The sequence below is a fragment of the Myodes glareolus genome, chromosome X (genome assembly GCF_982192425.1).
Source record: "Myodes glareolus chromosome X, mMyoGla1.1, whole genome shotgun sequence".
Lineage (NCBI taxonomy): Eukaryota > Metazoa > Chordata > Mammalia > Rodentia > Cricetidae > Myodes > Myodes glareolus.
Window position 1 is genome coordinate 48700746 of NC_142053.1, and position 12675 is coordinate 48713420.

A 12675-nucleotide genomic window follows, 5' to 3' on the forward strand; every position below is an offset into this window, starting at 1 on the left:
TGTGTGTACCACATGTGTATCTGGTACCCCAGAAACAGGCATCAGATCCTTGGAACTGAGGTTGCCAACTGTGAGCTGCTGTGTGGGAACTGAACTCGGGTTCTCTGAAAGAGAAACAAGTGCCCTCTCTCTCCAGCTCCCACTATATCTAACTCTTTATTCAATATATTTATCAATAAGCTATTCAGAAGTCTAGGTGCCTACTGACTCTGACTTTGAACTAAGGGAATTCAGAAGGATCTGTTACGGATAAGAGAAAAGCATTAGTGCAAGTGATGTGGTCAGACCATAGCTTGACTGGGAACAAGTAGGTCAGATAAATCCTTGAAAGACAAGCCTTGCTGAAAAGAACAAATTCGAAGGTGATTAGAGAAATTTATTGATACTCGAAGAGTCAAGAAGCCAACCTGGGTGAATTCCAGGTTCATGAAGCGTATATTTTGGTTGTTATCTTTAACCTGTACTAAAAATTTTTAATTTACACTATACAGATCACCCAATACCTGCTTTCTCTTCCCATCGCCACATAGTTCTGTGCTACTACAATTCCCAGAGTCCCTCGCTCCACCTCCATCACCTTCGAGTCTGCCGCATAGATTTCTGGGAGTTGAGGTCTGGGACCTGTTTGCCCAAGTTAGTGATAGGGGCCTGCGGAAACATGAAGAGGTAAGGGCATGTCCGAGTTGCAGTGGGCAACTTTTATCTTTTACTTTTTGAAAATGGCCTTTACCTTTCGTTTGGAATGTGTCAGGTTCTCGAGGGGCGGGTTCTTTCTAGCGAGAAGACAAAGGAGAAGGGAGGAGGGAAGGCCGGCCGGGCCGGTCTATTGGGTGAAGCTCTGGAAGGGCCGCGGCCGGGCGGATATGTAGGATTACTTCCCTCTGGGCAGAGGCCTCTGAAGCTTCCCTGGCTAACACATTCCTAGCTCTGGAGACGTGGGAGTCAGCCCCTTCCTGGCCCGTCCTTCCTAGGTCTCACCCTCCGGAGGGTCTCAGGGTGGGCGCTTACATTGTCTGGATTTTAAAGACATAGTGGGTCGGCCACACAGGGCCTTTTGTTTTCGAATCGTAAAGTTAGAGACTGATAGTTTGTTTCTCCAAATTCAGCACGAAACCGGCTCAATGTGTTTTGGGAGAAGGAAGGTATTGCTGCAGGGCAGTTTCCCCTACCGGTTCTGCAGGAAATGGCCCTTTGAACCTGAAAGGGTCTTCCTTGAGATCCCAAGCTTCACAGTTACTAACAGGACAGGAATCCTTCAGAGTCCACTGTAGTTTTAGAAGATTCACTCTGCAGGAGAGTCTTCACTCTGGGACGGTGTGGCACACCTAACCCCTTTTGGAGTACCTTCTGCTTTCATAGTTTCCTGAATTTTTCTTTAAGTTATTGATTTCTCTTCCTAAGTTAAAATCACATTTTAACTATTTTTTGATGACATACCTCCTACTTGAAAAATAATGGATCTAACGTATATCTTAAAGAATAGTTATAAAGGGCTGTACCCTGTACAGGTGTAAGCTGTAGGACGTCATCCCCCATACATACCTTAAGTCAGTCTCCCTGCTTCTCCCCTGATTGTTTCCCTCTTCTAGCTAGGGTTTTGCACCAATTACTCCCTTGCCTTGTTTTGTTTTTTGAGACAGGGTTTCTCTGTAGCTTTGGAGCCTGCCCTGGAACTAGCTCTTGTACACCAGGCTGGCCTCGAACTCACAGAGATCCATGCCTGCCTCTGCCTCCTGAGTGCTGGGACTAAAGGTGTGCACCACCATTGCCAGACACTCCCTTGCCTTTTTTGTTTTTCTTTCTTGATATATTTACCACATATGAGTTTAACCTGAACAAAATATTCCTAGTTTCATCTGGTTTTATTTAGCCTTATGTAAATGGGGACATACTGTCTTTCTTTTTCTGTAGCAAGCTTTTTCTAAAACAGTATTTTTCTATAGATTCATATGTGTTGATATGCTTATTCATTTTTAAAAATTAAATTTAGCAATAACTGGGATTCAAAGTAATAAAGATAGAAAGGCTTAAAGAGGTTTTTTTTTTTAGCGTTAGTGCCAAAGTAAGTTATTCTAAAATTTTTAAATATAAGTCCAGGTCATTATAGGAATCATAATTACAGGGATTTTCCTATACTTTATAATAAACCCCAGTAGACAATGTCCATTTCATAAGAAATACAATATTTATGTTTTGTAAGAAATAGAGTATTTATTTTTCTCATGGATTTGACACATTTTGTGTTTGTTTTTTCTAATCTATTATTACATGTTAAATGTTTGTGTTATTTCTTGATACTTGATATCTCTGTGAGTTCAAGGCCAGCCTGGTGTACACACTGAGTTCCAGGACAGCCAGAGACACACAGAGAAACCTTGTCTGGGGAAAAAAAATCCCTGTCTCTGTATGTTCAACTGCAGACTGTCCTGCCTGTAGCCAGTCATTTTTGTTGTTGCCTCAGACTCTGTGTCTTGGAAGTATGCTTAATGCTGCATTTCAGAGTCGTAAGAGTTGGACAACTCAGTATGGGTATTAATGACACTGATTTTCCCTGTCCTAGGCGTTTATTCTGTCTGGAGCTCTTTTCCTTTATTGCTACCAACATTCTGTCAAATTGTAGCAACAGTTTGAAATTTGTACCATACCAAGAGTTTGGACTTTGGGTGTTATTATTTATTATTTATTGATTTGTTCTACTTTCTTACCATCATCCCTCAGAAGACTTCTCTCATGTAATCCCTCCTTTGTATTTCTGCTGTTACTGCCCTAGTCTGGAACTTCATTGCCGTTTACCTCAATAGTTTCCTAACTAGTTATTCTAGTTTACCTTCCAGTCCACATGGCCTAAACACTGCTTACTCTTTGACACCTAATGGCTTGCTAAATTGTTTTCTAATACCTACGTGCTCAGGTAGGTCTGGCCCAGAGTCCCTAGTTCAGTAGTTAAGGCTGTTCAAAGCCTGAATTCCATTCTGCCACAGTATGTGTTTTTGTCTTTTCATATTTGACTTCCCATTTCACCTTTCCTTTGTCACACCCCATCTTTCGAGCACCAATTTAAGAATACCTTTCTGAAATCTTCTTTTCCATTTTAGCTCCCATTTATCCCTTTCTCCTGCAAACTTTCACTAATTTGGACATGTTTCTCTATCATTGTTTATTCAGCTTCCTTCCCTTTGTATGAGCGTGTACACAGCACAAGAGTACGTATATCTTCTCCCTAAATATATTACAAATTCCTTGATCAAAACTGTGCTTGGAATAGCTTTCATTTCCACAAGTAGTGTCTTAGTTAAGTTTTCTCTGCTGTGACACAAAAGCAACTTGGGGAGGCAAGGGTTTATTCTAGCTGACAGATCTCAGACTACCTATCCAGGGCTGATACCACACACCATGTGGCCCTCACATGTCAATTATCAATCAAGAAAGTACACCATAGGCTTTGCCTGTAGGCCAGTTTGGTTGGGGGCATTCTCTCAATTGAAGTTCCCTCTTCCAAAATGACTCTGGCTTGTGTTATTTGACATAAAACAAGCCAGTACAAGGAGCTAGCGCAATACATGTTGTGTCCATAGGCATTTAGTAAATGTTTGTGTAATGAATACTCAGGGCGGTGGAATGGTGAAAAAATATCTTTGAACAAAGGGATCACTGATAGGTAATATAGATGAAGAGAATATATTTCGGATTACATGTCTCTTCTACTTTCCGTGTGTGTGTGTGTGTGTGTGTGTGTTTCACATCTGCTCCAGGATAAATAGCTGTGTGAAGAATGAAGAGCATGTCCTGGAGGAGTTGGAAACAGAAGGTGAGAGGCAGCTGAAGAGCCTCCTTCAACATCAACTTGATACCTCTGTCTCCATTGAAGAGTGAGTATCGATTTGTAAACAGGGAGGTTATAATAGACCATCACCTGCAGGTTATACATCAGTCTTAAAGCCTGGTGGGAGCCCTCCACTCTCACACAGCCTCTTTCTTAAGAAGACCTCTTTATGCAGGTCAGATTTTACTTTTGTGTCTTTTTGTAGGAAACTTCCTGTATCTTCCTAATCCAGGACCAAGTACTTTTACTGTATCCTCATAGAATACCCTGTATTTCCCCTAACATAGCATATATAATTCTATATGGTCATTTCCTATTTAGTTGCCTCCCTTCTGCTGTTCTTTATATAGGTGGCCGTTCTTTTGATAATTTTTTTATAGAGGATTTATTTTTTGTGTGTGGGGGGTGATGTTGGGGGAGTTAATGTGAACCATATATGTGCCACTGCCTGCAGAGGCCAGAGGGTTTTCAGTCCTCTAGAACTGGAGTTGGAGGTGGTTCTGAGCTGCCATGTGGGTGCTGGGAACTGGCTCAGGTTCTCTACAAGAGCAATAAGAACTCTTAATTGTTTTTCTATCTCTCTAGCCCCTTGATTTTTGTTTTCTTTTTACTGTTATCTCTCAGTACAGAACACAGCACGCAATGCATAGGGGGAACTCAGTAAACGTAAATTTAGCCATTTATTAGTCTTGGATATTTGTGAACTGTCCATGGAACTCCATTCTGTTGCCATGGTGCTTCACCCTGGCAAAAGAATGAAAGAGAGACTTTGCCTATGAGCTTCTCTGGGCCTGTAATAATAGGAGGCCTCATCATAATATGTAATGTGGTTACTGTGAATCGTAACCACAAGATGGTCTTATTCTCTTCTTTTGTGTTTTGCAGATGTGTCTCTAAGAAAGAGAGCTTTGCCCCGGGTACCATGTACAAGCCCTTTGGGAAGGAAGTAGCCGGGACAATGACTTTATCCCAGTTCCAGACACTACATGAAAAAGACCAGGAAACTGCTTCTCTCAGGGAACTAGGGCTCAATGAAACAGAAATACTGATCTGGAAAAGCCATGTTTCAGGTGAAAAGGTAAAAAAGCTATTTTCTTAAAAGGATGTATTTATTTTCATTTGTGTATGTGTGTGCCTGTGTTGATAAAATTCCTTCCCTACAGGAGCCTTAAGCAACATCTGCCCCTCCTCCCATGATTCCTCATAACAAACTGACAAACTAAGGCACAGTTCTGCCAAAGTTCACCCTGAAGAACCAGTGGATTGCGCTTCCTCTCAGAGCCTAGGACAAGGACTACTTACAGGAGCGTGGGTACTCTTGCAGTGAGCTGTGCCTGGAAAGTCTTACCCAGCACCAATGAGGGCTTTCTTATAGCCACCAGCCTCTCTGTAGAGAAAAATATCATGCCCAAGTCTGTGCCTCTATGCTGGGGTGTGGAAACCACCAACCAGTCCTGCTGGGGTGATCATTTGCAAGCGGGCACAGCTGAACTCCCCAGCATGTGCTTGCTGTTTTGTGTTTGAGAACCTTTATGCTATTAGTTCTCATGAACCCTTGTGCTGAGTCTGAATCTTTTGTTTTTAAGGTAGAAACAATGGCTAAAGAGAAGTTGTTGGCTAACCCTTAACTAAAACTTACATAAACACTTTCAATTTCTGGGCCTTTCTCATCTTCTTTCTTAAGGGCTCAGATTTACTTTTGTTCTTTTTGATACAAAGCATCTAATTTCCCTGGTTTTAGAGGACGAAGCTGAGGGCAACCCCTGAAGCAATACAGAAACGGCTTCAAGATATTGAAGAAAGGATCTCAGAGCGCCAGCGCATCCTTTGCCTGCCACAGAGGTTTTCAAAGAGCAAACAACTGACCAGGCGAGAAATGGAAATTGAAAAGTCTTTATTTCAGGGAACTGATCGTCACTCCTTCCTTAAGGCTCTTTATTACCAAGGTATGGAATCTTCACTGGCTCTGAAGTGTTCTTTAACTGAAAGAAAGATTTAACGTCAGGGCATTAGATATGGGGAATTAGTGAAAGACAAGATGTTACTACTCTTGAGAAATACATAGTCCCATAAGAGACACAAGTATATGTATAGTTACTTGCATGACACCATTGAAAGTGTTATAAAGAGTTGAATCAAATGCCAAGGTAGTATAGAACACGGAGCATCCGAATCTAGTCGGGGGAGTCAGAAGTTGACATTTGTACTTTCTTAACAGAGCAACAGGCATTCTTTTGTCTGTAAAGGGAAACGGACATTACAGCTAGTGGATGGATAGGAGCCATACTGTGAAAGGACCTGGTATATGTGGGGAATGGTGAGAAGTTCAGTGTGCTAGCAAAATAGGGTATGGCAGGGAATAATGTTAGACACATGAAAGGGAAATAAAGTGCGATTGTGATGGGTCTTTAGACTAGACTGTAAAGTAATGCAAAATATATACATAAATAGTGTGTGTCTTAGCCAGAAAGAATTCGTGTAGCAGTTAAGTTTACTCGGCATGGTAGAACGTTCACAGAAAGGGTTTAAGAAATGGTTCCTAGTCTTGTATTAATTGGCGTGGAGATGCACACATGTACCCTTTAGCAGTAATGCTAGATATACTGGCTCAGTGCCACAGAAGTTCAGAGTTGTATTGGTATGACTGAAGAAGGCCTCAGAAGAGGTAAGATTGAAATACTCTTAACCCTATCTAGTGGACAGGAGAGGGGGTAGCATTTCAGTTGTAGTGATTGGTGTGAGCATTGTTAATTGGGGGCATTTTTTTAAGAGATCAGCTTGAAAAGGTAGCTCAGAATTCTTGGCTCATATTTGCTTGATAATACAGAGACATATGGAGTTAGTTTGTTCAGTTAGTACATTTGAATATAGTAAGATAATAAAAGCTGTATTTGGAAGTGATGAATGTAGTGGCCGAGAAAGAATTAGAAAGAGAAAAGAAAGAATGACATTAAAGTCAGAGTTATCAGCATCTAGACTGGGACGATGACAGTGGAACTGGAGAGGTGGATTTGTATGTGATATGACGTGAATTGATACTGAGAATGAAGTGGAGAGGAATATGGAGAGATAATGCAGATATTTCAGAGGTGTGTGACTTAACAGTAGATAAAATAAAGTCTTTAGGGGACATTCTGAAGAAGGGTGATGTGTTTCATTTAAACAGACTGAATTTGTGAAGATGGCGGGATTAGTATATGCAGATATTGATGCAGAAATGAAGCAATGGAGCCTAGGAGAGAAATCAGAACTGTGTCTATATGTTAAGGTCCTGTAAGTGATTGAATGGTGTTAAAGATAAACTGTACAGTTGCCAGGGCAGTGGTAAGGGAGGAAGGAACAGATGACCAGCTTTCTGTGGAGAGATATCATGGCTTACTGAGTGTGAACATAGGCTCCCCGCAGACTGTCTGGGGAAAACCTGGCTCCCTCACTTACTGTGAAATACTGATCACATTACCTTTTTATACTTTAGCTCTTTCTCTATGAGATGAGTAGCCGTGGTGTGGAGTTGTTAGGAAGAGTAAGTGAGGTACTACATGGAAATGAGAGCAGTACCTACTATTGGGGTGGGGGATGGGGTGTGTGTCTCTGTTCTGTTTCCTATCTTTGAAACTCCTTGCTTTAAACCTTCACAGCATACCACAAAAAGACAAGTGCAGACAAGTACATGACCTCAATGAAGAGGAAGATAAAATTAGGCACAAAAGGCAAGTCGAGAGTTTTCTTACAGTGTTAGATTTAGGAATGTAAACTAGGGTTCCCGACTTCTAACTTGAGCACTTATTTAATTACATATTCACTATATGAAAATGTTTATAGGAAATGAACTAGAGAGAGCATATTGTCCTGATATGAAATATTAAAGCGGAGTTAGTAGAAGTTGTCAAGATTTTACATTTAGTTTTGTTTTTACTTCTCTAGCTTTATTGTACCAGACCTACATTGTCCTAGCTGAATTTTAGATCCCATTGCACAAATAATTCTGAATATCATTAATCACTATAACTGTTGATGATGATGATGATGATGATTATATCATAACTAGCATTTTGAAATGAAATTACAGTAAAATTGCATGGGGCCTTTTTTGGTGTACAATTCTGTGGATTGTAAATCATATAGATTTCATGTACCCACCACCACGATCAAGAGAGGAGCAGCTCCATCACTCAGGCAAACTCTCTTCATACTCTTTCCCCTTTAGAGTCACTCCCATCGCTCCCCCAAGTTCCTGGCAATCACGTATCTTCATTACTTCTGCTTTGTCGTTTAGAGATTGTCATATTAATGGAATCATGCAGTGTGTAATCTTGTGAGATTGGCTTCTTTCACTCAGCATAATGCTTTTGAGACTCATCTAAGTTGTTGTTTATATCAATAGCTCATTCATTTTTGTGGAGTTCCATTTCATTGTATGGATATTCCATATCTATTCACATATTGAAGTGGATTTGGGTTTTTCCAGGTTATGGTCTTTATGAATGATATTGATATTAACATTCTTGTGCAGGTTTTTGTGTGAACATAAGTTTTTATTTCTCTAAGGTAAATATCTAGAAGTGGGATTACTGGGTCATATGGTAAGTGCACATTTAACTTTATATGCAACTGCCAAACCATTTTCCAGAGTGGCTGTACCATTTTGCATTCCCACCACTGGTGTATGAAAGTTGACTTGCTCTACATCTTTGTCAGCATTTGGTATTGTCAGTATTTATTGTGATTGTTCTGATAGGTGTGAAGTGATGCCTCCCTGTTGTTTTAATGTGCCTATTCTTAATGGCTAATGATGCTGAACATCTCTCTGTGTGCTTTTTTGCTATCATTATATCCTATTTGCTAAAGTTTCTGTTCACATCTTTACCATTTTGTCATTGGATTGCTGTTCCTTCCTAATGACTTTTGAGATTTCTTTATATATGCTAACATAGTCCTCCATCAGATGTATGCTTTACAAATATTTTTCACAGTCTGGAGCTTGTCATTTCATTCTCTTAGCAGTATGTTTTTAATTGTGCTAAAATTTACATAACATAAAGTTTATTATTTTAACCATTTTTTTAAGTATTTACTTCTGTGGTGTTAAAATATATTCATATTCTGTAACTATAACCACCACCCATCTCTAGAGCTTTTTAAGTTATACACATTAAAAGCTACTTCCTTTATCTCCTACCTTCTGCTTTCTAGCAACCTCCATTCTTGTTTGTGTGAATTTGACTACTCTGTGTACCACTTGTAAATAAAATCATGCAATGTTTATCTTTTACACGATTGGGTTATTTTACTTAGCATAAATGTTTTGTTGCTGTTCATATAGTAGCATGTATCAGAATTTCATTCCTTTTTTAAGGCTGCATAATATTCCATTGTATATACATACTGCTTTGTTTAATCAATTCATTCGTCAGTGGATACTTCAATTGTTTCCATGTTGTAGTTATTGTGAATATGCTGGTGTTCTCATTGGTGTACAAATGTTTGATATCTGCTTTTAGTTCTTGGAGTACATACACAGAAGTGGAATTGCTGGATCTTACAATAATTCTGTGTTTAATTTTTTGATGAACCTCCCTACTGTTCTCTATATAGACTGTCATTTTGCATTCCTACGAGCAATGCATAAAAGTTCCGATTTCTCTAAATTCTCATGAACACATGTTTTTTGGGTTTTCTCTTTTTGAATAATTGCTAATTTACAGGGCATGATGTATGTCATTATAGTTTTTATTTGCATTTCCCTAATAAGTGCTACTGTGTATTTTTTCATTATACTATTTGGCTATGTGTCTTCTGTAAAGACATATCCATTCAGGTATCTAGGTATTAGTCATTTCTCAGATACATGACTCGTAAATATTTTCTCTTGTTCTGTGTCTGCTTTTTATTCTTCTTGTTATCCTTTAATGCACAGTGTTTTCTCATTTTTCTTCCTTTTTCTATGCTTCCTTTAGTATATCTAAGAAGTCATTGTCAAATCCAGTATTACAAAGCATTTCTTCTATGTTTCCTTTTGAGCTATTATCAATTTTTCACTGCTTAGGTCTTTTATCCATTTTGAGTTAATTTTTGCCTATGGCTTAAGATAAGGATCCTGTCACTTGTTGCTATTCAGTTTCCCAGGACCATTCTTTTTGAAGACTGTTCTTTCTGCACTGAATGATCTTATTGCTCTCTTCAGAGATCATTTATCATATGGATTAGAGTTTATTTCTGGGTTCTTGGTGGTATATGTGTCTGACTTTATGCCAGTAGCATGCTGTTGTTTTGTTGAGACTTGATTTCTCTTTTGTAGCCCTGGCTGTCCAGAATTCATTCTGTAGACCAAGCTGGCCTCGAGTTCACAGAGATCTGACTGCCTCTACCTCCAGAGTGCTGGGATTAAAGGTGCGCTACCACACCTGGAATGTAGCATGGTCTTTTAATTTTTGTAGTAAGTTTTGAAATCAGGAAGTAATAATATGTAATACTTATGGTATTTTTTCACATTTTCTTCATTATTTTGGTGGTCCCTTGAGATTCCATGTGTATTTTAGAGTAGAATGTTTTATTTCTACAGAATCAGATCATTGACCCTTTGGTAGTGAATGAATTGAGTCTGTAGAGAGCTCTGGCTAGTGAGGGTTTTTTAACAATGTTAAGTCTTCTAAATGGTCATGAGTGCTTACCTTTTTTTTTTTTTGGTTTCAACTGCATCTTCTAGCTTTCATTATATAGGTTTTGCTCCTTAGAGAAAATGCTTTGAACTCTTGTTGAGTTTCTTAGTTGTACGTGCAGATGTATCTGTATAAGAATTAAGAACTCTGCCTAATATCTGTTGATGTAAAAGACCTTCTCTGGTATTTTCTTCTTGTGGTTTTATAGTTACACATTTTATACTTAGACCTGTAATCCATTTTGACTTGATATTTTTACCATGAGCTCTAGAGTGAGATTGACTTTTCTTCCTATGAATGTTTGAGTACAAGTTATTCAGAGGAGTGTCCCTTTTCCCACTTATTTACCGTCACATTCTTTTCAGAAATTATTTGCTCATATTTATGTGTTAACACTTAATAGTATAATAGTGGTGAAAGACTGAAATTTTGTCACCAAGAGAAAAAAAGTAAAGATATCCACTCACCACTTCTACTTTAAATGGAAAAAAAGTAGAAAAATAATATCACTAAAACACAGGAAGTTTATAAATATGCAAAAATATATCATTCTGCCAGATAATGACTGGATCAAAACTAAATCCCATTCCCTCTCAAATTCATGACTGTGTATGTATGTGTTTGTTTATATACAAAACCTGCTCAGTCCGTTTAGTGTCACACAACATTTATATACAAACATGCATTAATTGATGTGTGTATGTTTGTGTGTGTGTTTAGATACAAAGCCTGTCCAGTCTGTTTAGTGTTGCAAATGTTAGCATGTCAGCTAGTGATTGTATCGCACAGGTTTTACTTAGGCAACCTTATTATTGAGACTTTATGGGTATAGCTTCTCATGGCTTTTTGATTGAGGTTTTTGGTTTGCTTATTTTAATATATTAGGTTATTTTGATAAGATAGGATCTGTATCTATTATTTTATTCATTTATGGAATTAATTTTGTCTAGTATGTCATCTTAATTAACTTTTGATTCACCTTCCCACCCTCCATTGGTGTGTGTGTGTGTGCTTGCGTGCATGCACGCACACTTTATTCCCTTCCTAATTATATTTTTTAAAAATTTTTTACACACTTTGCATTCCAAAAGCAGTTTTTCCTACCTCCACTCCTCCCAGCCCCTCTCAGTTGCACATCCCCTCCCCGTAAAGAAAACCAGCAGACCTCCCAGGGATAGCAACTGAACATATAATAACAAGTTACAATAAGACTAGGCATAACCTCTCATATCAAGGTTGGTTGAGGTGACCCAGTAGGACCCAGTAGGAGGAAAAGGGCCCCCAAGAGTAGGCAGAGGCATCAGAGATACCCTCACTGCCACTATTAGTTGTCCCACAAGAACACTAAGCTAAACAAACACAGCATATATGCAGTGGACTTAGCTCAGACCCATACAGGGTCTTTGTTTCTCACTTCAGTGTCTGTGAGCCCCTATGATCCTTGCTTAGTTGATTCTGTGGGTATTGTTCTCCTGGTGTCCTTAAGCCCTCTGGTTCCTATTGTCCTTCTTCCCCTTCTTAGTAGGGTTTCCCTGGCTTCACCTAGTGTTTTGCTGTGGGTCTCTGCATCTGTTCCCATCAGTTGTTGAACAGTGCTTCTCTGATGACAATAGAGGAATATCATTAGGAATTAAGAATTACAGCTAACATCTTAGATTAAACAAATTAGTTTATATTAATGACAACTTAAATTTTAAAATGGTTTTATTTGTATTTTTTACATCCCTACTCAATTTCCTCTCCCTCCTCTCCCCCAGTCTCTCCTCCTCCCCCACTTCTCCTCTGCCATCCACGCCTCTGTTTAGAAAAGGACAGGTCTCCCATGGATATCAACCAAATATAGCATATCAAGTTGCTACTTAGCTTCTTTGGTCTCTGAATGATAGGTACCTCCCTTTGTATTAAGACTGGACAAGGTAACCCAGTATGAAAAATAGAGTCCTAAAAGCTGGTAAAAGAGTCAGAGACAGCTCCTGCTCCCACAGTTAGGAGTCCCACAGGAAGCCCAAGCTACACAACTGTAACATATATATGTAGAGGGCCTAGGTCAGTCCTGTGTAGGCTCCCTGATTGTCAGTTTAGTCTCTGGAACCTCTAGGAACCCAGTTTAGTTGATCCTGTGGATTTTCTTGTGGTATCCTTGACCCCTCTGGCTCCTACAATCTTTCCCAGCTCTCTTCAGCAGGATTCCCC

At 39.2% G+C, this 12675-nt stretch overlaps 1 protein-coding gene across 8 annotated transcripts in view; it reads left to right on the plus strand.

Moving 5' to 3' along the window:
* Positions 1 to 577: 577 nt before the first annotated feature.
* Positions 578 to 12675, plus strand: part of Rbm41 (RNA binding motif protein 41) — a 47989-nt gene continuing 35891 nt past the window's right edge. For 7 of the 8 annotated variants that reach the window (XM_087903090.1, XM_087903091.1, XM_087903089.1 and 4 more), the window contains exons 1-5: positions 578 to 666; positions 3753 to 3869; positions 4709 to 4901; positions 5565 to 5769; positions 7462 to 7533. In XM_087903090.1, the coding sequence (XP_087759216.1) occupies positions 659 to 666; positions 3753 to 3869; positions 4709 to 4901; positions 5565 to 5769; positions 7462 to 7533 (595 nt within the window). In that variant the 5' untranslated portion in view covers positions 578 to 658. The remainder of the gene's footprint in view (positions 667 to 3752; positions 3870 to 4708; positions 4902 to 5564; positions 5770 to 7461; positions 7534 to 12675) is intronic. The other variant, XM_048428483.3, reaches the window with a different exon arrangement.